The sequence below is a fragment of the Lutjanus erythropterus genome, chromosome 18 (assembly GCF_056507025.1).
Source record: "Lutjanus erythropterus isolate fLutEry1 chromosome 18, fLutEry1.hap2, whole genome shotgun sequence".
NCBI classification, from domain to species: Eukaryota; Metazoa; Chordata; class Actinopteri; order Lutjaniformes; family Lutjanidae; genus Lutjanus; species Lutjanus erythropterus.
The window spans coordinates 11,192,551-11,220,218 of NC_139334.1; the positions used below are offsets into that span (position 1 = coordinate 11,192,551).

The 27,668-nt window shown below is 40.0% G+C and overlaps 1 protein-coding gene across 3 annotated transcripts; it reads left to right on the forward strand.

Annotated features, from left to right (window-relative positions):
• Nucleotides 1-294: 294 nt before the first annotated feature.
• On the forward strand, nucleotides 295-25,752 carry slc35f4 (solute carrier family 35 member F4). Of its 3 annotated transcripts, XM_084743219.1 has the most exons (7): nucleotides 378-699; nucleotides 21,020-21,320; nucleotides 22,634-22,853; nucleotides 22,935-23,060; nucleotides 23,167-23,359; nucleotides 24,366-24,455; nucleotides 25,006-25,752. In XM_084743219.1, exons 1-7 carry the CDS (start codon nucleotides 462-464, stop codon nucleotides 25,245-25,247), a joined length of 1,410 nt encoding a protein of 469 aa, XP_084599345.1. In that variant the 5' UTR covers nucleotides 378-461; the 3' UTR covers nucleotides 25,248-25,752. The 3 variants fall into 3 exon arrangements, with proteins under 3 accessions (XP_084599346.1, XP_084599345.1, XP_084599347.1); XM_084743220.1 differs by having other exon boundaries at nucleotides 295-699; nucleotides 22,634-23,060; XM_084743221.1 differs by lacking the exon at nucleotides 378-699 and adding an exon at nucleotides 14,593-15,161 and having other exon boundaries at nucleotides 22,634-23,060.
• Nucleotides 25,753-27,668: the final 1,916 nt, after the last annotated feature.

The following is a 27,668-nucleotide window of genomic DNA, read 5'->3' on the forward strand; positions in this document are numbered from 1 at the left end:
CACAAATGAGTATCACAACATAAAATATTACAGAGATATTATAGGACATAAATACTATAAAATACTATAAGTAACTCATTATCAAAAACTACAGAAACATTACTACACTTAATCTTTAAGATAATATGCCATAAAGATTTTTATGAAGGCTGTAATGAATGTTGCCTCTCCTGCTCTCATCAGCTGCTGACTACAGCAGACAACTTCTCCCCCATCTAATTGAATTCAAAGCATGTGATAGTAGAGACACGCCCCCTAGTGTTTCATGTCTGCCAGGCTCCTGGAGTTTGATAACCTTGCTCTGCGTCCGGGAGCATCACTGAAGGAATGTGAATGTGGCTTTGTCTGGATGTCCTCCTCCTCTTGTTGCTAATTGTTGATGCAGCCCCGGGGGTCTCTCGCATGGTGATCATCAGGGCTCATCCCGGCGCTCTTCTCATCCCTGTCCGCTCGGACCTACAATGATCAGCACCGAGAGTGTTCTGGAGAGTGGAGGTGACCAGCCGTGCATCCGGCTGGAGCCCCTGAAGAAGAACACGCACTTGCCGGGCAAGGCGATGCCGACCGGTGGCAGCTGCGCGGTGTTCGTGGACAGCTGCAGCCCTAAAGTGACAGCCAACGGGGTGCACGACATAGAGGACCGGATCCTCAGGATCACCGGCTACTACGGCTACAACCCGGGCTACTCCAGTCATAGAAGTGAGTGAAAAGAAAAAGTATGATGATGAGATCTGAGGATGCGGCAGTATCACGACTAGGTCTCTGCCAGGTGTGAGAGGATTTAATTATAATTATAATGTTATGATAGAAACGTGTGTATCGAGGGATTTTATTTTAATACACATCATAAAATTACGGTTAATGCAGGGCCATTGGTGTGTGCAGGAATCTTCTGTCTTTGCAAATTAGTTTTCATTTTAATTTTGATTAGGCTATTACAAAATCTGCTAATGCAAAGTCAGCCAATTGGGTTTTAATTAAGGCTATTATGGAGCAGCGTGATGTCAGTCACTGCCAATATCAGCAGGAGGCCGGTTCATGCTCCAGCCCATCCATCTCTAAGACACAATAACGTTACAAAGCACAGGGCTGGCCCAAGCCTGTTTGGGGCCCTAAGCAGAATTTGATCTGCCCCCCCCACCACCACCGTTGTGGTGCCAATACTATTGATTTTTGGCAAAGGCTGATCATTTACATTTACTGTAAATCTAACGCACCCATTACCGATTTTATTAGTTGTGGCTGTGTTGTTTTTATCATCCTAATGTCACCCTGGCATGTTTTTATCCTCCACCTGCTTCCCATTGCTGAATGAAATCCTCCCAAAGGACATTTACTGGAGACAGCTGGATTGACCTTTGCTACAGAAACATTAACAGCTAAAGCATGTAAAATCCTCTATTGAAGATCACCAGGAGCATTAACAGAAACTTCCTAACTGGTGGATCCTATCTACGCTGTTTGGTAACCACAGTAATTAGGGTTAGGACCTGATTTAAAAATAAAACTCAGTACTCAGTATCTTAAATAAACTAACTTAACTTTATTATAACCATTAAGTTGTCCTAACTTTCAATTTTCTATTGCTAACTCACTAACTTGCTAATGGGTGCTAATGGTAGTTTTAACTAAATTGTTTAATCCATATGCCTTCTCTTTTATTGCTACATACAATGTATGATGCATACGGTGGACACTGCACCTCCTATCTTAGCTCTTTCTTTTATTTTCCAAGTTAGCATTGTTATACACTTCCAAAAAAGACCATCTTTGGATTTCTGTACAGATGTTACCAAAAGCTCTAACTCATCTGTTTCGAGGTTAAAGTGCCTGTTTTTTTTTTTGTTGTTTGTTTTGTTTTTTAAAAAAATCTTTTTTGTATGATTCCATGTATGTTTCAATGTAACGTGTTTCATTATGCCTGAAAGAGAAAAACAATGGTTACTAAGTTGTTTAGCTCCACGAGATGAGAAAACTAGTGTTGGTTGCTAGGGAACAAACATAAAAGTTGATTAGCAATCTTGGATTGAGTATTTAGGATTTTAGGAGAGATACAAAACAAACCTAATTACACAGTAAAGTGTCATGCACAAATGCTGCTGGCATTTTCTAATTCATTTTCAAAGTTAATTGTTTGAACTGTCGCCTAATGTTGTCCACATCAAACACTCATGTTGGTGAACTCTGCAAGCCAGCACTTACATGGCTACAGCCTCATGTTGAATTCCAAATGTTTAATTAAAACAATCAATTTCCCAAGCAGCTCCTTTCTGTGAATCATGTGAACATTGCCAGTTACATCTCCTGACATGCCTGAGATATAGCAGCGCTTCTATACGTTAAGCTCCTCATAATTTTCAATTGTCAACGTGGTTTTTGATTGGTAGAGCAATATTCAGAGTTTTGCTGACACGGAGACAATGGCAGGGATTGGAGGAGAGAGCTGATGATGCACTTTGCTCAAAGGATGATTTTGGAAATCTTGCCCTCCGGTTCTGTTAAAGTATCACCAGTGCCAGTGAGATTATAACAGAGAGAACAGAACAACCGTTGCAATGCACTGTGCGCAGCCAATTAGTGGTTTTACAAATGTCTTTATGGTAATGAAGCAAAGTGTGCAGAGGAGGATTTCACAACCTCTGTAGCATTAGTAGTCACAGGTTCTCACCTCTGTGTTACATAATTGGCCTATTCATTGTACTGTGTCATCATTCTAGGGATGAACTGTCGCTTTTCTTGGATAAATCCCCCCCAAAAATTGTAAATGGGCACTTATCTGCGAGCCTCTTGTGTTTCAGATGCTGGTACACCTCAGCCAAAATGAATCGGACTTGTCACGTAAGCTCCCCAACGTGTCCCTCTGGCTGTTACATAAAAGCTCAGCTACAAATTCATGACTTAAGAGATACATGTCTGCAAGAGAGATGTAGCCTACTCCCGATGTTATGACGTCCTTGTCCAAATCCACTACTCAACCCTTGTACTCCGTGACATAATGCATTACTCTGACACAGCTTGTTTTAAGCCTCGAAGGAAATTTGTGTATGCAGATTGGGGCCTCATTCAATCAAGAACAGTTCCAGCTGATGCTCTTTTTGGATGAGTTGAGAGCACCTCAATGGATTTTAAGATAGAGGCTGAGGAAAAGGAAATGAGCCTGTCTCTCATTAACTGCCTCCTGTTTATCAGGGGTGTCAGATGCAGTAGATTGGCCATGAATGCAATCACACACTTTCATTTGAGAATATATCTACACGTCCAGATTAATCTGCTGGAAGAATACCTGATTAACAAGAGACCCTCAACACCGAAAAGAGATAGAAAAATGTTAACAGCTAAAGGGCCTCTGAAACAGCTGCTATATTGTGTTACATACAAGATGTTCTGGCTCTTGTCTTGTCCTGACACTTATAATATCATATTTTGTGTATAGTCTTGCTAATTATGTTAAATATAGAGGCCAGTTGACACAAATTGAAATGAATCTTTCTATCATTTTGCTTGGCATATGGACAGTACACCGAAAAATAAAACATCGAATCAAGGTTAAAAAAATCTGAAGTAATTGATTGAACAATTATTTGATGTCGACTCACTGTAAATATTGCAAACATTTTCTGAAGGTGGACCAACCCAATTATTTCAAGTTGTCCTAAATAAAAAAAATGTTGTCTTTACTGGGTTGATGTAAATAATCCACCTGAAATTTTTATCTCCACACATACCATTTTTTAAGGGTGTAACAAGCTGATTATTTTAAGTTGTTTCAAATGAATAATAAGCATTATTATTTGAAATGTGTAGCAAATTATTTTAAATACATTTTGATCAATAAGTACACAGGTTATTTTTAAAAGCTTAAATGGCATAAGTGTTGGCTTATTTTGATGCTTGAATGGTAAGATCCACTATGTGAATATCAGCATGTACAAAGTAGTCATTTAATCAATATGTTGATTGATAGAACAAATATAAAAACAATGTTGATAATCAATTAATAATTTTAGTCACTTTTCAAGCAAAAAAAAAAAAAAATCTCTTGTTCCAACTTCTCAAATGTAAAGATTTGCTGCTTTTCTTTGCTGTATGGACACATTATGGTTGTAAACTGGGTCTCTATGGTGTTTTGGACTGTTGGTCAGGCAAAACAAGATGTTTGACAACACAACAACAAATGCTTAAAGGGAAAATTCAGCACTTTTTCATGTGAATGTCCAGTCAGTGCTGATGGTAAATATAGCACTTAGTCCTTTCACTTGTGGAACTGCATGTACCAGGAAGCCTCTGATGCCCACGTGTATCACCTCCTTAGCCTATTACTTTGTTGGCCAAAACATAGAGTTAGGTGACAAAAATACTCATCTAGCACACGCCTCGACTACCTAGAGTTGAAAACCAAGCAGGGTAGCTCAGTTAGTGAAGCATCCACCATGTACTGAGGCTGTGAGTCCTCTGCAATGACTATGGGTTGAACTCCTGACTCTTTGCTGTGTTCTATTCCCACGCTCTTTCTCCACCTTTACTGTCATGTCCTCAGCTGTTCTACAAACTAAATATAATAAAAGTCCAGTAAAAATATATATAAAAAAAGAAATCCAAGCTGAAAGTGCCTGTAGTCCTACCAGTGACATTAATGGATGCAGCAACATCTACATGAAAAGTTCTGAATTGTCCCTGTAGTTGCAGAAACTTGCAGATTAATCGATAATAATAATTGTTAGTTGCACCCTTAGTTCCCAGCCTCTGTCTGTCCCATCTCATTGCCTATAGACTGTAGCAGAGGAAAATGAAAGATGGGGTGTCATGTGTGATGCAATTTCAGGTTTAAGGAGCAGGTGTGGATTGTAATAGCACCCATACCAAGCCTATAAAAACCAGTGTATCTGTGAGCAGAGCGGTGATTTGATTTGAGAGACATTTCCCATTTCTCTGATAAAATATGCCATCTGTAGCCCTGTGTTTTTCCATCTATCCATCAACTGATTCTTGTGCATGCCAGAGTCAACAGAAGGTATTCCTCAGGGCAGCATACTTGTCACCATATTTCCTGCTTGCACAGCTATTAAACATGCTGTCGCTGGTGCTGTCACTGTGAAGGAGTCTGACTAAATTGCTCGTGTGCACACCCGTCCTCCTCATTTCTTCTTAGGAACGAGGAGCGTCACATTCATTTATGTTGTTTTGTTCGCGCATTTGTAAAGTTTGAGTTGAGAATGACACGTCCCTCAATCTGTTGAGTATCGTTCTCCATACAGGGTAAGACAAAAGGAGCGCCTAAATAGAACAGGAGGCTCATCCTGCCAAGCCTGTGGGGTAATGATATATTTAGTAAAATTCTGTTGCCAGTTTATTATTGCCACTTGCCATCTGCGGTGAATTAGAAGATGCCTCCAAGGGGGATTGTGGACTACATTTCGTGACAGGGACCACCAGGCTGTAATATATATAGCACGGTCATGATATAATAACATGTGCAGTGATAAGATATGAAAGCAAGAAGATGAATTCTAAACAAGCAAGGTGCAATATTTCCTGTTGAACCACTTAATGTATATGAGAGGTTTTTAAAGTGGGAGGTGCGTCTCCCCAGGGGGTCTCCAAACAGTTTCAGGGGAGGCTCAGTGAACGGGAAAGAAAAAATATTACATTGATATTGCATTAGTTATGATGACATAGAATAGCCTTAATATGTGTCATTTGGTTAAATAGATACTTCAGTGATACTGTGTTGGTGAATTTTACTGTTTTTTCCACTTTCCCAGAGTCAGAAAGTGATAAATGCCTTTGGACGGACATCTATTATGTATTTTGTGTACAGTCTTAGACATGAAGGTGCTAACTGTAATGGTTCTAACCAGAATCCACCTAGGAATGTTCCTGGCATCTAACTGCCCTGTCGATTAGATGCAAATTTTAATTTAGACTAGTCAACTACTCTAACTCTAAGAAAACACTCAGAAAGCAGTTAAAATTTAGCACAATTGATAATGTAGAACATTGCCTGAAAAATACTGTGTGTATTGAGAGTCATTTAAAGCTGTTAATCACATTCTACAATAGCCAAATCATTTAAATGGCACTTAGATAGTGGCACTTTGCACCATGCATTATGAACATGACAGCTAATTCGCTAAATGCTTCAACTTTTCAGACAGAAAAACATCACCACTTACCTGGAGCTGACGTTAGCTGCCAACCTACTAAATGGTATTTCAGGGGCCAACTAGTGAGGGTGGCGACATTTAATTGTATACATTATATTCCAAGAGTTTTCTTTTTCTAGAGGCCACCAAGGGTTCTACCAAGAAACCTTTATAAATTTCAACAGTTTTATGTTGCATCCACCCAGGAGGTTCTACCAGGGATTCTTTTGTATTCCAAGAGTTTTATCTTGAACCCATATTATTTCACAAAGAACCCTTGTCAAAAGAGTTCTTCAAGGATTTCAACAATCCTTGAAAGGGGCTCTCAGTGGAAGCTACAGTCTTATGAAGAACCCCTGACTGGAACCCTTATGCCTAAGATTGTTTCTGAAGTTATGTAAAACAGCAATATTAGACTATTTTGGCTCAATTGTTGACTGTCTATGAGATCAAATAACACAGTGATGATCCCATAGACATCCAGGAATCGAGCGACACTAAGCAAGCAAACCAGAATCGGGGGTGCTTTTCTCCAAGGACTCCCACAGTCTCAGACTTTAAAAACCCCTGATGTAGATAATAGCAACAACAAGAACAATCGAAGTGAAATTAAGTTAAATCAGAAAAAGAAACGACAGCATATTCTAACAGCAGCCCCACTTGGCTCCTGCTGCCTCAGACAACAATGGAGTGTGAAGGAAATGCTTCCTCAGCATCTCCCAGAAAAACCATCACAATCATTTGCTGTGTATCTTGTTTTGAATAGCTTATTTAGAAAAGGTCTGTAGCACTGGCACGCTCCCCGCTGGGTGAACAGGTATGACGATGCAGGAGAAATGACAGCTACTGGTAGTGGCGGTCCCACTCAGCACTGTGCCTGTGGTGTTCACCACTGGCATCACAGCGAGACAACAGCACAGATAGGCACTCAGAGGAAAAATATGAAGGACGGGTGTGACAACAACCATTTATCACAACGGGGTGTGTTTTTATGTGCACTTCGGTTTACAGAGAAAGTCTGCAGAGATTTACAAAGAAAATAGACATGTCTCTGGATCCATTCATGCTTGCTCTGATCGGTAACTCACTTTGCATTTTTGAAACCGTTTACATCCAGTGTTAACAGCAGGTGAATTTTCGCTTTCTTCCCAAACATCGCCTCAAACACGCTGTACGTGCGTGCACTTATTTTGGACTGTCCCGTTCCCATGCCTGCACACTCAGGGCTATTTATAACCAGCCCAGCGTCGAATGGGATATGAGATTTGCCTGAGTGACTCCTGGAGTGCTGTTAGTCTCATATGCTCCTGGGAATGAGCAGAAACACCCTGTAAGTAATGGGTGCAATATTTCTCCACACGAGTTACAGAAGTGCTGACATGTACTCATGCCATTGTGCTATTGTTCATACAGTATATTGTAGTATTGCATGTCAGGTGACAAAATATTTTGACTGGTCCAGCAGTTTGCTGCATGGTTGAGAATGCTTTCTCCTGCGAGAAATTTTCTGTAACCCAAAAGTAATATTACATAATAGAAGGGCACAATATTGTGGGAGCTTCGTAATGGCCTCTCAATCATCCTGAGTGCAGTTAACAGTCTTGTCAGCAGTGTAACACTGCCATCTTGTGGTAGGCAAATCCAACAACAACAACAAAGTGAAATCCTCCAGGAAAATCCCAGACTGTGAATGTCTGTACTTAGTCAAATTACTACCTCCATATTTAAATCAGAATGAAAATACATTTTTATACCACAGCTCATTGTGTCTGCAAAAGCCAAAAGGATAATTAGATTCTAAAAAAGTAAAGGTTGAGGGTTATTTTGTCCAAATCACTGAAAGACACATGTATCCAGTAGTGTGTAGCCATTTGGATTGTTTATGTTTATTTGCTCTGGCTTTGAGATGAGCGTCCCTGAGATTTCTGCTGCTACCTTGAACCAAAGCCTCTGACATGTTTTAAATTTGTGCTCAAAGCCTTAAATGAATATTATCATCTGAAGAACTCAATAACAACTTGTCGATGATGTGACAAGAACAATTTGAGTTCCACAAATATTCCTTTTTTTTCTCTCTTTATACATTTTCGATGGAAATAAAATGCATTTTTGCTCAGAGTTCTTTTTTTTCTCACCAGGTCTGCCACAAAGTGAAGCAGTTGTCTAAGTATGTCAGATGGTCTTTTAATGGCCAATTAAAGTTTCATAACTTTAAAACTGCCACATTTTAAAGATTGCTGGGGATGGGATGATATATGGTTTTTTAAGATAAGATAAGATAAGATAAGATAAGATAAGATAAGATAAGATAAGATAAGATAAGATAAGATAAGATAAGATAAGATAAGATAAGACAAGATAAGATAAGAAAAACTTTATTGATCTATTGATCCCACACACTGGAGAAATTCTCTTACAGCAGCTCAAAAAGTAGAAGGTAGAAAAAAGAGTGAGTGATAAACAGAATAAAAAATAATAGAAGAATAAAATATAAAAGAATAAAAATATAAAAATCTGAGTTAGCAAACTATGACTATTCACACAGACTATATACACCTTTCACGTATACAGATATGTAGAGACATGAATAATTGCACAGGATAATTGTACACGTTGTAATACACCATGGGGCATGGTGTGTAGCATTATACTGAAAGAAAAAATATAAATAATATATTTCCTCGTAAATTGATAATTACACAGAGAGGATTCTGAAAAAAAAAACAACTCATGATAAGTTGATTGTGGTGCGTTTCCATTAATGGGATAAACTTGAATATCCTTGTCACATGAGTGACTTGAAAAAGTCTTCAAATTTGCTAATATTTAGTATTTAGTATTCTATATTTAGAATTACCAAGAAGGTGGAGGACACATCTTTCCAGTCATAACAAAATCTAAATCCCAGAGTATGTTTCTTAACAAAATGTGATGTTAAGTCTGGTATGTTTCAGTGTTTCAGTCTGCTGAATCAAACTACGGTAACACAAAGTGACATATAAGATCCAGTAGTATTCCAGCAAAGGAGTAATGGTTGATCTTAAGGCAAAGAATGAAGCCGTCCGTTACAGTGTAGTCTGCTGCATGATTTGCACTTAATACTAACTTGTAGGCAGGCACATATATGCAATAGGGTCCCCAAAAAGGCAGCAGTACATCATGTGACCAATAGTACAATGGCATGAGTCCAGGTCAGCAGTTCTGTAACTCCTATATTGAGAAATATTGCTCCCCATTACTTGGAAGGTGTTCTGCCTTTGGGCTTCCTGACAGGCTAATTCAGCCATGTTCTCTCCAATAATGTCCCTGTCAAAAGTCCATTCACTTCCACTGCTGGGAGAAAAATGTTCAGCATGTGCATCTGTGGTACTACCCACCATATTCGCCACTAGGGGTCCTCATCTTCCAATGTTCTAACTACACTGAGTTGGTTTGAGGTTCAGTGAGTGGAAACACTTCAGTGATCAGCACATGATTCATGGTCTGGCCTCTCTTACTCACTACAGCTTAAAATGGACTGCAGATATCATTCATGCCTCTGTCTCTCATCTCCAGTCCTCCTCCTCGGCTCCTGGTCCTTCTCACTGAGACGTGATGAGTAACAGAGATGGACTAAAGACAAAGGAGCTTGCTCCATAAACTGAGGAGCATTTGGTTCATCTAAATGACAAAAGAGGCTGAATTGGTTCAGTGCGTCAGTACACAGGAGGCCCACTGTTGCTATGGAGGTAAAGACAGAGGATGCTGTAGTATTTTGTGCTTTGATCTGGGATTCAATAATACCACTGTATTATATATCTCCTGTTTATTAGTCACACCTAGCAAGGCTATATATGGACATTATGTTTATTTTTTTGTTGGTTTGTTAGTGGTGCTGTTGAATATTGGTGTTATGTGAGACGTGTACAGGTTTTGGTGTTGGATATGATTCTGTTAAACTTGTAACTGAATTTGTGAGCTGGCAACAAACTTGTTACATGTCAAAGTGACACTTCACCCCCAAATCAAAAATACATATATTCCCTCTTAACCCATTTAAGAAATATTTCACGTTCATAATTCACAGATGACCAGATTACACTAAATGTTGCACAATATTCATGTATGTATTTTTTTTATTTGTAAGTGTAAAATTACTTTTAACTCAATTCAAATGAATAAAATCTTACAATAGTAGCCTAGTCTTCTTTAAAAAACAGAGATAGACATTTGCTTTGTATACAGAAGATGCCTAACATCTAAAAGAAACACTACGGCAGTAATGTGATTGCTTTGAGGTGTGCTGTTATATGGGTTAATATGAATATAGTCTTGTCCTTATTGGTGAAAACACAGTAAATAAATAGTGAGAGAGTATCTAAAAATTATGACTTAATATCTTAAGATAATGGCTTAGTAGATGTTTGGAGATGAGTGCATAACACTCTCACCAGTAATAGACTCCAGTCTGCAGTGTAGTTTATACACTTCACTGGTAAACTGTTATAGAGAAACATCAGGTTTTGTGATCAAATAAAGTTTTATATGACATTGACACTTTTGTTCATATTCACGCGCACTCTCTCTCTCTGCTGTGACCACACTTCCTGAGAGAGGAGTGAATGACTCATGCTCACAATCATGAATTAAAAACTGACCTGTTCAGTTCACCGTTCGCCAAAAACATAAGCACATTCAATTAAGCCGCTCTTTTAACTCTTTCATGCAAAACACTGTATTTATCCATGTAGATTGTTTTAGCGTAAGGCTTTCGGGCTTTTGAAGATAATCCTGTAGAGATTTATGCCTTCTCTCAAATATAATGGAGCTGGATGGCACTTGGCTTGTGGTGCTCAAAGCACCAAAAAAAACAATCTAAACAAAGAACATTGGTGTCTTAAAATCATACTGACAGGAAAGATGCAGAGGAGAAAATGGCAAACACAGAGCTCTCTGGATCATTTTCATGAACGAAGCTGATATGGCCAATATCTCTAAATGACATCAAAAAATTCTAGATCCATAAATAGTAGTACAGGTAAGAGGAAAATATGTATTTCTGATTTTGGGGGATAAACTGTCCCTTTAAGCTAAGGTTACCTATATCTAAAATATAAAGTACACACTAGAGAAAAGAACAATTACTGTGAGCACCTGGTCTAATATTTGAAAGTGAGCTGTGGCTTGCTGTAGCGCCCATGCTCCGGGTATTTCCCTTAATCTGCTAGCGATTAGCATCCTGGACTGTGCTGACTGGATCGTTTTTCTGTCCCCTCGCTGTCTAGCTGTTGGCTCCGCTCATCAGCAAGGCTATTTTTAAGTTTAACCCTCCTCATCTCAGGGGATCCATACCCCCGGCTCATCCCCTGCTTACACCTGACCAAACATTTGTTTCAGCCATACTTGCATCACGCACGCTCCAATGCACAAACATTTTAATCAAGCCTCATTCTCACGACATAACTTATGGCATTTGCATCAGCGTTGCACTTATTCTGTCACACACGTGGGAAATAAGGGTGCATTGTCCTAAAAAATGACAACAGAGTGTTGCTTTTTCAAAGCGTCTCCTCAATATTGAATTCTGCATTCAAACAATTATATTACCAGGGTGCTACTGGAACGTGGCCCTGCATATTTTTCCATTGTAACAAACGGCCAAATGATAACTGTGCTGTCTCTCTCAGCCTGAAGAATGCACAGAGAGCACTCTGATCTGCAATGCTCTCTATAGATGTGCCAGAACTTTGGCTGATGAGCATTGGAGAGTAGAGGCAGTCAGGAAGGGAGGGGCTCAGGGTGATACTGATATAATGACAGAAATACTGGAGCAAACAGCTCTTAGTATTCATAACAAACCAACTTAGACAAATGGTCATTGCACTGTATTACATGTTTTCTCTCCCTCTCAGGTCATAGTGCTGCTGTTCCTGGCTTCTCTAGTATTGATTTTACTGGCGGGAGGGTAAGCATAGCAAGGCATAGGTTATATTAAGATTATATTACAGGCTGCAAGTCCTCATGTGTCTGACCGCATACACTAGATGCTGATGTGTTGTTGATGTAGAGGCCAGAGTAATATTTAGGTCCATTAAATCTTCAGGTAGATAAACCACAGCTAGAGATAGAATGGCCAGAGGGCTTTCCTTGAGATGGAAACTCCTGACCACAGTCCTGAGGTGACTCACATGTCCCAGGCTGACCCTCCTCACACCCACACTGGCTGCTGATGGCAAGGTTTCCCGTGACTGTGCAGCAGTGATGGCAGTTTTATTAAAGTCATCACAGTTTTAATATTTAATGTAAAAACATCCCATTAACAGTAAGCATCCTCTGCAGATTTTTTTTTACTTAAATAAAAGTGAAGAAGCGGCAATCAAAAGTGCTTACAGGATTTGTCGTGAAGAATATGTTCAGGCAGAACACTAAAGCTATGTCAGCTGTTTCACTCACACAATCACTGGCTCATTCAAGCCTGTGTGGCTTTCAGCTAACCAATCATATTCATGCAGGTGCACAGCCCCACCAACATAACAGCACAACAGAAACCTGGATACTGTTATGATCATGTATACTGGTGGTTCTCAAACTGTGGGTTGGGCCCCACTAGTGGGGTTATAGAGCCAGTGTAGGTGGGGCATGGATGGAAAAATATGGAGTGAAAGTGAAGTGAAGTTGAATAAATATGATTTATGCAGCCAAAATAAAAAATAAAAAAGAACCAGGAGGCTGCTGATGCTGTGACACTGAGCTTTATTTCACTAATACTCAACGTAGATCCTTTTTTTATTAGTTGCTTCCACAGTTATTGTGAATGATTGATAAAACAAACACACAAACAAAAGAAAACCAAAAACAACAACAAAAAAAACATGGTGTGTAGGGTACGACCTGATTTTCTGGACTGGAGCATGCCAGAAAAAAGTTTGAGAACCACTGATGTATACAGAAATGTTAACAACCAGATTTTTATGTTCCACGTAAGCACCATTTCCTGAATATCATCAAGTAAGGCTCAAAACTGGGATGCTAAGACACATGTAAATGCACTCTATGTTTATTAAGAGGGGACTGGTTCTCCCAGCAGGATCCACAAGGCTGCTCAAATATCTAAAGAGCTCCCTCATAAAGCAGACCCTTTTCCTCCAACCATAACCATTTGTTATTGTCACATACTGGAGAAATGATTTGTTGTTACTTCTAGCGTGAGCCATTAACACTAAGCCTTCTGGCTGTAACAGCTACTTACAGACTCCAACATTTAGCACATGGCTTCTGATGCAGGACTGAGCCCTGGTGAGTTTGACTCGTGTCCTGTAGTGCCTCTTCACTCGTCTCCAGCTATTGATGTTGCACTTGAATGTTGTAGGTGATTCAAATGTTGCCAGGTCTAACTACTGTTGGCAAGTTTAAAGTCAGACAAAGCATAATATATTCCAAGCTCAGTGGAGCTGTTGCATGTACTACCAGCCATTAGATGGATTAGTTGAGATAAATAGTGGCATATTTCCCTCTGAAATGTGGTACAGTAATGCTGTTAAATTACACACATGAAAAATAGTCCAGTTATGTACAAATACATTTTACTACCAAGGCTCTACATAGTCTCTAGTTTGGGAACCGCTGCTTTATATGGTTGAGGTTTGTGAAGTTAGAATCTATGGCCCTGACCACGACTCTGAAATATCTGCAGCCTAACACTGCTGTGTACTGATACATCCATGGCGCTGTCCATGGTGCTGAAATGGCAAAATGATTTGTAATTGCAACCTTTTCTCTGAGTTTGGTCCTTCTGTCAGTTTGGTGTTTTTTGACCAAAAGAGTCATTCATAAGACAGTACACTGATCACAGGTGGACAGAAACTAATCAAGTCCATCCCACCATTGAAAATTAAGATATTGCTTACTGGTTACAGTACAATATAAAAATGAGTACTGTAGTACTTTTATTTTCTATGCTAAATGTATTTCTTTAAAAAAAAAGTTTGAGTTGGATTTGTCATCTGGGTAGCATATGATAGTAGTGTAATTGTGTAACAGTGGTGTGAATGTGAGCAGATGCCTCTTGTAAATACATGTATACAGTAGGACTGTCATGTCTGTGATAGTTCTGTCTCTTTCATGGCTCAGTGCTGCAGTGGTGAAAGCAACAGGAGAGAGCTCTGACTCTCAAGGAGTAGTGAAGAGCAGGAGAGGTGCCAAGAAGAGAGTGAGGCATTGGAAGACAGAGGACAAGAGTATATATAGAGAAAGGAAGGGGTGAGAAGAGCCTGGTCAGGTAGAAAAAGAGAGGGGAGGAGGAAGGAGAGGAGGAGGGGGCAGCAGCTAACACAGCATAATTAGCTCGGGCTGCTTGGTTACCTTCCAAACAAAGCTGCTGATTTGTGGAGCAACAGAAGAGGAGGGGAAAGCGAGAGAGACAGAGAGAGAAAAGAGGAGGAGGGGGAGGATAGAAAGAGATGAGGGGAGTGATTGCGCCATGCCACACACACTTGAAGCTCAGTCTCCCTTGGAGACAGTGGCAGCGCTGGATCACGGCATGACAGTGCAACAGTAGAGTCTCCACTTCAGTGCACTTCCACTGAGCTATCTCCACTGAGCTGTGTCACTATCCAGACAGACAGACAGAGAGCACCAGTAACAGAGCGCTGGGCTGGAGAGCAGCAGAGACTCAGGACTGGAGTGAGTGCTGGGAAGAAGAAGACAGGAGAGTTGACAGAGATCTGGGAGGAGGGGGGCCAATCAAGAGCGCGAACAAGAAGCGGAGGAGTCAGGAGTCTGAGGATGCACGGAGCTAGCAGGAGGAGCTGCTGAGCGTGCAGCAGCAGCAGCCCGGGCACACTTACACACTCACACACACACACACACACACACACACACACACACACACACACACACATACACACACATATACACGCACACACTTCCCAGGGAAGGACAGTGTGTTGTGCCCCCAGTGGAGGATGAAGAAGCACTCAGCCCGAGTGGCTCCTCTCAGCTCGTACAGCACTCAGGTCCTGACCTGCCCCATCTCTGAAGGTAAACTGAAAGAAACAGAGAGGCCCAAGACGCCATTTATACTAAACTGTGTTTATGTGTATGTGTTAGCATGGACTGAGTTAGTGGCAGCATCAACTCAGGTTAGGGACTGACCAGTTATCATTTTATGATTTATGATCATCAGAGCATCTGCCTCTCTCTGTCTGTCCTGCCCACAACACTATTTGATTGGTTGATTTTTGAAAAGTTCTACTTTGATTAAAAACAGGCTTGAAGGAATGTCAAGTTTTCCATTTCTCATATGTTTTGTAAATTCTGACACCAAGAGTTAACTTTTTACTGCAAATATCAGTTATCAATTTCCTTAATAAATAATAATTGCTATCTGTATCAGCCTTGAAGTGTCCTATAGAGTGTGCAGGTGTTCATATAAAATACAGATAGTGTGATGTGTATGTGTTCCTGCTCAGTGGTGTGCTGCTTAGAGTTTAGCAAAACTAGGTTTAACATGAGTAAAGATTTAAAATTAAGCAGAGCTCTGTTGCACAATTAAAAGTTAATCTCAGAAACTGAAGTTTAATAAAGTTAAATCAATATGGAGATGCTTGCTTAATCAAACTGCTCTGTATTCCTGTAAACCCTACATTGAGAATTTACAGTGTCTGCTAGTTAGCTAAAAAGCAAAATACAAAAAGTTGCTTGTTAGCTTGCTAAAAATAAACAAAAATTTGATATTGTTTTCTAGCTAGCTTACAAGGTTAAAAGAAAAATATTACTTGCTAGCTGGCTTAAAAGCTGGCTTAGTTAGCCTATTCATGATACCTCACCATAGAATTATTTTGCTCAGTCCATCTCAAAAAGCAGCCATTTTCAAACTTAAGCCTCTTCAAGTGTAAATTTAAAGTTAATTCTGGATAACATGTTAAATTCGAGTTTAAACTTTGGGTGCAATAGATTTAATCTAGGTTTAGAGTAAGGAACTGAGGTTTAAATTAAATTGTTCTTTCCTTCTTTTTCTTTCTTTCTTTTTGGTGCAACATAAAATAAATCCTTGTTGTTGCAACCCAGCCTAAATGTGTTGACAGGTTGTGTAGTTGTACCAGCAGCATATGTTGGTTGTTTTTGGGTGTCCTTTGTGGCCGAGCACTGATGTAAAATACAAAAACAAAAACAGGCCCAAATCAGCTGTTTTCACATCTGTTCATACTATCCACCTGTCCTTCCTTTCCTTCATCTAACTGGCTGATCAGTATCATCATGACCATGTCACATCTTCTGACCTAATTTTGATAAAGACTTAAAGCTGTTTGACCTGCAGTAAGCCTGCCTTACACTGCAGATGTGATTGTGAGCTTCGTATTGGACGAGCGGGGGACCATCCATCAATGTCACTGGCGTGCAACGTCAGTGGCGGGGATAAAACACAGGATGGATTGAAATGTGATGTTCGAGCAGCATACTGCGTCATGCAGAGTGGATAAGCTCTGTTAATGGGTGCCAGCAGTGAGTGCAGCACTGTGATTTCTATACTGAAATGGCACGCTATCAAAAATATCTTTCAGCCATAGTGCGTCAAGTACTCCATATATGAATAGAAACAATTTTCAATTTCTAAAGAGTTAACTATTGGCATTATAGCATAGATATGGCTTTAAAAAGCAGATTTTAAAAAGAAAAATAAATAAATTCTGTAGATTCTTGTTGAAATAAGCAGATATTCTAACTCTCATGTTGGTGTTTTGATTTATTTATGGAGAGTCTAACATAGAGACTGGGTTGCACCAAACCAAACCACATATTTCATCGAAGATCAGTTCTAATCAGAGTTTAGCATAGTTTAAAATGAGTGAATCTCTGTTTAGTAAGTCCAACTTTAAAAAATAAAAAAGTTTATTTAATATACAGATGCTTGCTTACCCAAATTAAGATAGAAAAATAAAAAATAAATTTGCATGCCGCGGGAAACGTTTGACAAAACATTATATTGTTTGTTAGCTAGCTAAACAGTTACCATAGTTACAGAGAGAAACTCTTAATTTCTCATCCTTTGAGAAAGGCAGAGTAAATAAAAAGAAACTACCCAGCATTGCCCAGCAACTGGCAGACTGTTTTAACAGACCATATGGACTGGAAAAAAAAAAAGTTCAACTGAATTTAATGGGTTTAAAAATGAGAATTGTTGGTGCAAATCAGCCTTACAGCATTTAGTCATACTTTTATGTGATGATATTTTAACTAGAAAAACCTCACAATTATAATTACACGCCAAATGATTTCTAACAGCTGGTGCTCGATTAATAAGTCTTATGACTGCGATTTGAGCAGTTTTCCAAACAATTACACTTACTCTGAGTTGACTGAAATTAACCTCACATAGCACTTTTTTGCTTTAGTGGAGTATTTGACTGCAATACTGTGCTGACAGTCTGTGCATGACAAGGATTATTGTTTCATTTGCAACTTTTTAGCAGCAATATATTAGTCAGCAATAACATTGTCTGTTATGAGAATACAGTTTTGGCCAAGAGAGCTGCTTTTATGAGGCAGGGGAATAGTAGAGTTATAATATTACTGCATGTTGGCACCAGATCAGCCTGTAGTGGCTCTTACCTCAGGACAGAAGAGTCCGTATCCAACAATAAAACCTTTAGGTTTTTGTCGCTGCTATGAAACACGAACCATCTTGCTCGGTGGACGAGGAGAGGCAATAAAGAAAAAAACAGAATAAAAGAGCTGCTTCTCTGCTGCAGAAATTTCAGATCTCAGTTTTCCAGTTAGCTACCACCAGGCTCATTAGGTTGATTAAGAATCCTTGCTGTGACAGAATGTAATTAGACCAAATCCCTCGATGAGCCTGTAGAAAAGAAATGGTATCGGTGTTGAACATTTTGCTTTCACCACGTACCAGATCTGCTCCCAGCTGGGAGCTTACAATGTAAGGTGAAACATTTTATCTGAGGTTTTTATCTGAGAGGGTTATTTTAGGTGATAGTCAGTCTGTAATGAGCTGAACTGAGCTGAAAAAAAAAGAACTGAATTTGACTTAATGTGTGGGATTCATCATTGGTTTTTACATTTTTTAGATGTTAAGGGTCTTTTCACTTATATATATTTTAAAGGCTTTTTGGTCTCTACTTCAAACACTGCACTGAGTGAGTGGGAGAATTCAGTTCTGCAGCGTGAACAGACTCGAGGCCATTGCTGCACTGATGCAGTGGTGGAGAGTAACCAATTACTGTTGCTTGAATACTCTATATGTACAGTTTCGAGGGTTTTGTACTTTACTTGAGTGTATCCATTTCATGCAACTCTATCCTTCTATACAACTACATTTCATGGGATTTATTGTACTTTATTTATCTGACAGACATAGTTACTGGTTAATTTTCAGATTATGATTATACATGGTTTTATTCAAATAACTTCTGGATACAGATTTTTAGGTTTTGTGTGAGTTTCTCGACAACAGTAGTTCCTTGTAAACACTTGGAAGGGGACAGTGAAACAAGGTGTTTGTGATGTGGAAGCACACCGCTAGATGCCACTAAATCCTACACACTGGTCCTTTTATGTAAAGGATCTGACTACTTTTTATAGCACTGCACTCATGTGACTCTAGTCTGTGACTTTATATTCATCATTCTAACAGTTACAGCCATCACTTGGCTTTAATACTCATCCTGGGTGCCAGCAATGATCTCATGCCTTCATTAAGTTTATAAAGTAAGTTTGGCAAGATTGTTTAGTTCTTTTATGAACGAACGAAGTGCCCTCTGTGGAAAAGTGGAATTTTCTTCTCTTCTTCTTAAAGACGATACAAAGTGGCATCTCATTACACAGTAATGAAACTACCCACTGTCACTTTATCAAAGAGTTTGTGTTCCAAATACTCTGTTATGGGTTTCTTTTAATAAATGAAAGAATTATTTACTTGTCCACATCCACATTTACTCGACTTGTCAGTGACTGATACTTCTGCACCCATTTTTTCACTTCTTGCTGAGGTCTCATCACAGATAACAAACAAGAGACTATAAGATGCAATCATGAGCACCCCTGAGATGTTCTGCTGCTGTAAAGAGGAGATACGAGGGGTACAAGTTCCAGCGCTTGCAGGGCTCTAGTGTCTGTAGCCATGCAGAGCTTCACGTGCTGAGCTAGCAAAGAAAGCACAGGCAGCAGACATCCAGCACATGTCATCTTTTATTCCTGGCCTGGTGTAAATTGATCATGCTGTTGAAAGTTAAAGAACGGATCTGAGCTCTCACAAAATGCTCACACACACACAGCACTTCACATATTACACAGCACTGATAAGATCTAGAAGCCATTTACTCCTGCAGTGGTAACTGGAACCGGGCCATGGGATCAACCATGATCACTGTCATCTATCTATCTATCTATCTATCTATCTATCTATCTATCTATCTATCTATCTATCTATCTATCTATCTATCTATCCATCCATCCATCCATCCATCCATCCATCAATCTGTAATATTGGTGTATAATTTGTCTCATAATAATATCATACCTCTTTCCCAGTTACCCCATAAAATTCTGGATTTCACGCTCAATACATCCCAAAGGCAACATTTTCATAGCAGGAATGTACCAACAGTGAAAAAGTGGCTGCCAAGGTTGACATGACTTTCCCGTGGAATGTCATGTGGTTAGTTTTACTGTGCTTTCTGAGCATCATGTTCCTGTGCACACCTGCCTACAACGGGTGTACTTTACATGCTGCATTATGAGGCGACAAAGCTATTTATGACATGCACAGCCACAATGCTAACCCAACACTTTTTAACAAAGCCTTGGCCTCATGCATTAGTGTCTCAGCAAGTAAAGGAAGTGTGGTAGTGATCACTGAGGGCGATTGATCAATAAATGCTAATGTGCTGGACCCCAGTTAGGGAGACAAGAGTTGTATCCTAAGGTATATAGGTGGATACAAGCCAAATATTTAGAGTTTGGCTAATATAAATGAATTAGGATCAAGGCTGTGAGGCACTGGTACAGCAGTACCAGTGCAGGTTTATGCTAGATGCTAACACTAGCATGCTAACATTACCACAATGACAATGTTAACATGCTGATGTCAAGCAGGTATAATGTTTAACAAGCTCACCATCTTTATTTAGCATTAGCATGCTGACAATTATTAATTAGCACAAAACACAAGTACCGCTTAAGTTGTACTTTGCTATTCTGGGAACCAGATGAATCTACAGGCTCATGTTTTTGCTCTGTCAGATACCTCTGACCCCTCCCTCCTGTTCAGATAGATTTCCACCCATGCCAGATTTGGTCATCACCAATGTGGAACTGTTTCTGTTGGTGCGAAACTCTGCAAAACATTTTTTTTTCTTGATTTTACATAATGTACAATATGTTTTAAAATGTGACAATGCTGTGGCTAAGATCTGCTCAGATTTAGGGACAAAAAACATTAGTTGGGGAAAGGTTATGGTTTAGATTAAAATTACTCGCATGAGATCTTTTGCCTGTCTGGGTTAGTGTATAAACACAACTGTTTCTGTTGAAATCATGATTAAAATATAAATTAGAAATAGAAATTTTGACCCGATGATGGAGTTGGATGAAAAGTTAAGGGATCATCAAAGTAATTAGGATTCATGAGGGATATGAACATGTTGGGATACTTTACTCAGAATCACACATGTGAACCTCATGGTGATCCTAAAGGAAAAGTCAGGTCATCCCCAAAGTCAAAAGGCTTCATCCTCTCTACACCATAGATTATCTGTACCAGATTTCATGGCAATCCATGATATTGAGATATTGTAATTAAAATCTAAATAAAAGACAAATTTTAGAGGCAGATGGCTTTATGTTTGACACTTGCTGTCTTTTCTGCTCTTACCTTCCATCAGGAGGGGAGGGTTCAGAGTCTCATGCAGAGACACCTGGAAGCGAGACCAGCGGAGAGAGCCGGTCCTACCAGACATGTACCAACACTGCTCTGAAGGTGTTGGGTGGTCTGCTGATGGTGCTGTGCGTCTCCTCCTCCTGGGTGGGCACCACGCAGGTGGTTAAGCTGACCTTCCAGTCGTTCTCCTGTCCCTTCTTCATCTCCTGGTTCAGCAGCAACTGGAACATCCTCTTCTTCCCCATCTACTACTCCGGACATGTGGCTATCACGCGGGAGAAGCAGACACCCATACAGAAATTCAGGTAAGCTGCCAACATAACTATCTTTGTGCTCAAATAAAGAGGATTTCAGGAAACATTACCAGTACCAGCTTACTGTAACAGCTCCACTAGAGGCTCCCAGAGGTCTTGCTGCTCTTTATACTCAACTGTAACACACTTTACAACTAACTCATTTATCGGTTTGACACATTGGATGCTGGATACAGTGAAGACTATGTTTGTTATCTTGGCCCACTCTCTCTCTTTTCTCTCTTAAGATAGAATTGTTGTAAATTTCCCAAAAAGAACATCTTCTAATTTATCTACCTTTAACTCATCTGCCTTGAAGTTAATTGCCTGTTGTTTTGTTCCTTTTTTGGTATGTTTCAATATATGTTTCACTATTTTTCTATTCTTGAGTTTCAAAGTTGTGCAGCTCAGCAAAATGAGAAAAGTAGTGTCAGTTGCCAGGTAACAGACATAATAGTTGATAAGTGATGTTGGATTCAGTATTTAGGATTTCCTAACCAGAGATAAGATAGACGGTAGTAAGATAAGATAGGATCCTAAAGTTAGTTAGGATTTGCACCTGCAATACTGCCTCATGCAACAAAGTGACCAACATTTCTATCATCTAAGTGTGATCTTGGTCTTGATAGCAAGGCTAAAGTCTGGCAAGGAGAGACATTGTTCCAAGTTTTTTTTTTTTTAATTACACTTTTACATTTAGAACCACAGAATCAGCTGTAATCATGATTTTGTGTTTTTGCTGAAAACTCAGATCTGTAACCTTAGATTTTGATTATCTGGACATAGTTAATTTTATAGTTAGTAAAAAGTTAGTGAGCAAACCAAACAACAGTATAAAAAATGGACAGGTGGAGGGCTCTGGCTCTGTTTGAGGGCAAGAGGTACATTTCACTCTCCGAAAGAGGAGACATCACCCGACAGCTTGTCCAGCAAGCTAACATTAGCTTGCAAGCATGAACTGTATGTTAACAGCACAGTTTGAATGAATGTATCCAGCAAGAGCCACCACTAGTTTGTCCTCCATGAAGCATCTGTTAGCTTTGTCATCTCCAGCACAGGAGTCTCAGATCTCAGCTAATTATCTGATTGGACAATGGGAAAAACCCGTGAATGACGATGGGTGTGTTCCTACTCTGATTTGAAGTTCGAGGTGTGCAGGGCGTTCCTATAAAAACACAAGGTACTCTGACCATCTAAAACGCAAGGCTCTCAGGGTGGATTAGCAGACCACAACATGCTTCCTGCCTATGGAAAACGGCCAGAAAAAGACACCTCTGCCAGAACAGCACTCTGTCTGATTGGGGTCTTATCCTTCTTTCTAACAGGGAGTGCAGCAAGCTCTTTGGGGAGGATGGTATGACCCTCAAGCTTTTTGTAAAGAGGACAGCACCCTTTTCAATCCTGTGGACACTGACCAACTACCTGTACCTTCTGGCCTTGAAGAAGCTGACCGCCACTGATGTCTCTGCTCTCTACTGCTGCCACAAGGCCTTCGTCTTTCTCTTGTCCTGGATTGTTCTCAAGGACCGGTTCATGGGTGTTCGGGTCTGTATGAAAACACTAACAGCGATAATAATACCGTTCTTCTTACTGATGCTTCTGATGGCTCTGAATCTCTACCTGCAGATTGTTGCAGCCATAATGGCCATCACAGGTATTGTCATGATGGCTTATGCTGATGGTTTCCATGGTGATTCCTTTGTGGGTGTGGCACTGGCTGTGGGCTCGGCTTCAACATCAGCACTCTACAAGGTTAGACAAGCACGTTGCAGGATGAACCATCTGTGTGATCTGTGTGCATTAATTATAAATACTTATACCATCGCTGGTTATTAACAGCTTTGTCTTCAACATCCAGGTGCTGTTCAAGATGTTCCTGGGGAGCGCCAACCTTGGAGAAGTCGCTCACTTCCTTTCCACCATGGGCTTCTTCAATCTCATCTTCATCTCCTGTGTGCCCCTCATCCTCTACTTCACCAGGGTGGAGCACTGGGGCTCGCTATCCTCACTGCCCTGGGGATACATGTGTGGACTGGCAGGACTGTGGCTGGGTGAGAGTTCATATACATCCTGAAGAAGACTCGGGATCATGCTTTAACCCATGTGTTTCCATGAACAAAGCATTTTGGACTAATTTAAGCACAAGACTAACAATATACCAGGGTTGGGAAATATATATATGAGACTAGATATCACCTTACATTTCGGATATCAGTAAAGTGATGTCATTTTCTGAACTTACCAGAATGTGCTAGCTATTATTTATCTTTAATCACTTAGTAATTATGTTCACATTACTAATGATTATTTGCCAAAGATCTTATTGTTTCCAAAAGTCATCTGCACACTATGACTACAATATCTATATTTGGTCAAAAAATAATTGATTTTGTCCATATTGCCCAGCCTTATAATTGATTATAATTTTTCATTATCAATTAATTTGCCATCATAATTTCCAAGCTGACATATTTGAATTGTCGGGTCAGCGTTACATGAAAAGTTAAGGGATCACCCACGATATTACAGTTCATCCTGAAGGGAACATTAATGTGTGTACCAATGTTCATGACAATCCATCCAATATTTGTTGAATTTGTTGACAGACCAACTTGACCAACCAAAATAATGTCAGCAATTGCAGCTAATACAAACAAGGTATCTTAACTAGCTAACAACATACTAGTCACCAACTGACAGACACACAAAACAATTCAATACATTAACTTTTAGAACTTCTGTTTTCCACAGAGGTCATGCCATCCAACCTTACAATAGTGCAACAACATTTTTATGTTCATTGCTGAACACTTGTCCTCTATTTTAATTAGGAAAATTAATACCATTGTTATGCATTGAAATCTGCCAATTGGTGACCAAATAAAAATGGGTCCATTTTGGGTCATGACCCTGAGTTTCTCTGCTCCTAGCACGGCTAAATTTCCACATTTGAGAAGCTGTATAACTTTAGCCATTTTTGCTATAATTAAATGATAATCTAGATTGTCGTTATCATTTGTACGTCTATGTTTTTGATCTCTTTCATGTCTTTTACAGTGTTCAACATCTTGGTCCATGTTGGTGTGGTGCTGACATACCCCATTCTCATCTCCATAGGGACACTGCTCAGTGTGCCTGGCAATGCAGGTAAGATCTCTTCATGTACTGGTAATTATTTCTTGATTGTTACGATAGAAATTAACATGATTGTGAAAGTGAGAAAAAATGGCCACACATACTGTGATTTTGTCTTGAGTGGTCAGCACTTAGGGTCACTGTAGCAAACAGATTACACAGCAAGTCTGCCTCTTTGGTCCTGGAAACCCAATCATCAATGTGCCGAAACGAACCTTGCAACTATTCACTCGCTGAGGGAGGATCAGGTTGCCAAGGCGACACTAAATGCTTGCAGACGAGTTCTTTTCTCTAACCATGATGGACTGTATGAAGGTCAGTGGGTTACGCCAACTTGTCCCTGGACTCCAGACCACAAAGACACAGGGGATAAAGTGGATCGCTTGTGCTGATTATAAGCCGCATTTGCCACACTCATCCCCTCCAGCCGCAGTGTCCTGTGGTTTATCTTACTTTATGTAATTAATCTCAATTTGTTTTTGTTTCTCCCTCCATCCTCCTCCTTCCCTGTCCTGCATTTGCGCTCCCTCTTTTGTTCCTGTCTTTCTTTCACCTGCTGTAGCCGTAGACGTTTTGAAACATGAGGTGATCTTCAGTGTGGTGCGCCTGGCAGCCACCTGCATCATCTGTCTGGGCTTCCTGCTCCTGCTGCTGCCAGAGGAGTGGGACTCAGTCACACTGCGTTTCCTGGCCAACATCGCAGACAAGAAGTCAGAGGAGCACGGCGAGGAGCTCACAGAGTCCAGTGTCAACACTCGAAGCCGCAGTCGAGCAAATGGTGCCGTCTCCATTCCCCTGGCGTGACACAGCTAGTAGCCTCTATTCACCAATCTTGAAGCCCTGTGTGCTCATGTTGCCCCATTGCCCACCCAGGAGGTGTGGCGGGATGTTCGGTCCACACGGACTCTCTATCAGGAAGGCAGGAAGTATTGTCTTGAACTTTAAACCAGAGATGCATCTGCGTCTCTGCCACTTCACTGCAGGAGGGGAAGTCGAGAAAATTTATGGAGCTTGCAAACTGAAAGGGTGGAAAGTGTTATTTACTTTCTTCAAATACTTGCCACGCTCAGTCCCGTTCCTCGCACGTACCCAAACCAAGAGCTGTCTGTCCTCCCCTGACCTGCTCTGCGGACTGTATTCTGTGAATATAAATATTGGCAGGGCCAGTTTGGCTCAATCTTATATGTATTTATGATATTTATTTAGAGCTGTATCAATAAGAGTATCATTTTATGTCTTATTGAATAGTATTATATACAAGAATGGCAATTATACTATGCGTAATGTACAGGCTCTTTTGGTTTTATAATAAAAGACTTAAAACCTGCATCCATAGCAGTGTGTTATTAGTTGTTGTAGTTACTAGCTGAACTCCAGACCATGTTTATGAGGCTGAAAAATTATTTGACAACATTTTGGAACATCTTTTACTTTTTTGTTGTGCCCAAATTGGTATTGGCAAGGATGCACACATTTCTTATGCTGCTGGCAAAGCTGAACAGGTTCTTCACATTAAAGCAGCAGCACCATCAACATACTGTGCTATAGCTCAGCAAAGATGATCCACAAGACAGAAATAGAAGATCAGGGTAGAACTTGAATTCTAAGCCACAAATAACGACAATGAGGTTATGTTGTACACTGTGGGCATTTACATTTTACAGTTAACATACTGTATATATTCTATCCTCAACCCCTCAGGGAAAACACCACACAAAAGAACTTTAATATGGAAAAAACAGGAAAGAAGCCTCATGAGGAATAGGGATCCCTCCTTGAGGACGGACAGACATGCAATAGATGTTGTAGCCTATGCACACAGAAGACAGAAGAAGCTATACTAAAATGACAAATTGAAACAAATGCAAATGGCATTATTAAGTAAATAAAGAAGATTCAACTATAAAGGCCTGATTTTAATGTGCAGGATGTCTTTCGATTTCCTCAACAATCGTACATCTGATCAGCTTTAAAACTGCCAGGTGTATTGCTGAGAAACCAAAAGAGTACAGCGTCAAATATGGTGCCCTTTGACCAGATGGTGGATAAGCGATGCCCATTTGTGTCTACTTCAATTTTCTGCCATTCTGAATGTTATCCAAATCCATTTTCTTTTGCTAGTCCTTTTACAAAGTTTGAGCAACTGTCACCAACTTTGGTACGGAATATCTCTGAACCAAAAGTTACTCTTACAGAGTTTTTGATATTTCATTAAATTTTGCTACAGGTGGTCCACAAAGTTTGTTCAAATGCTAAGGACAGGGCTTGTATTACAAACAATGTCATATCTCCTGAATGCTTTGTGCTTTTCCAGCCACATTTGGTGGACATGTGTAGAAATGATGTCTGAGTGAAGATGACAAATTTGGTGCCATTTGGCCGAATAGGTGGCGCTGTAGCACTGAATCTCTCACTGCCTTCCTGTATGTATGTGTGTACGACTGTCCTTCGTATATTTTGAGAACCACTCGTCCAATCGAGTTTCCCAGTCAAGGATTTATCACCAAGGATCCAAGGGAGTACAATGTCGAGTGTGATGCTGATCGGATGAGTGGTTCTCAATAATGCTACAAAAAGAGCCTTACAACAGTTCTCGACAACTATGCAAATAGCACTTCCACACATTAGTAATCAGTAGAGTGCATTGCATTGATTTAACAAGTGACTTTGCAAAATACTTCTATATGATGCAGTGCTTTTCTGTGCTGCACTTAACACACATACACTGAAAACTGGATAAGACTGAGAATGATTGTTTCGACTAGAATTTATCCTCTTTCACAGACACACAATCTGTGGTGATAATGCATACCTACTGTATATGACTGGCAGTGGAAAATACCCGTGGGACATGTCTTGCCTGTGGAGCGTAACAGAGTGATAGGCACTTGTCAAAATTACTTTCCAGCATGGTGACAAAATTAAATTGTAGTCCAAGTAGTGCTACTGAGATGATGAGGGTTTCAGTAGAATAATTTGTCAGTCTTTCTACATCACTCTTTGTCACACATTACACACACATGCACACACTCCCTCCCACGAGTCTAACACCATAGTGCCATTATGGTGCTGGAGTACAGTCAGTCACTTGAGACCTCTAATGAAGCATTTGCTGAGGCGACAGTTTCAGCAAAACAACAACAGTGGCATTTTAACATATTAAAATAAATGAGCTAGAAGAAACAGAGGAATGTGAAATGCTTCAATCTTAATTCCATGATGCAG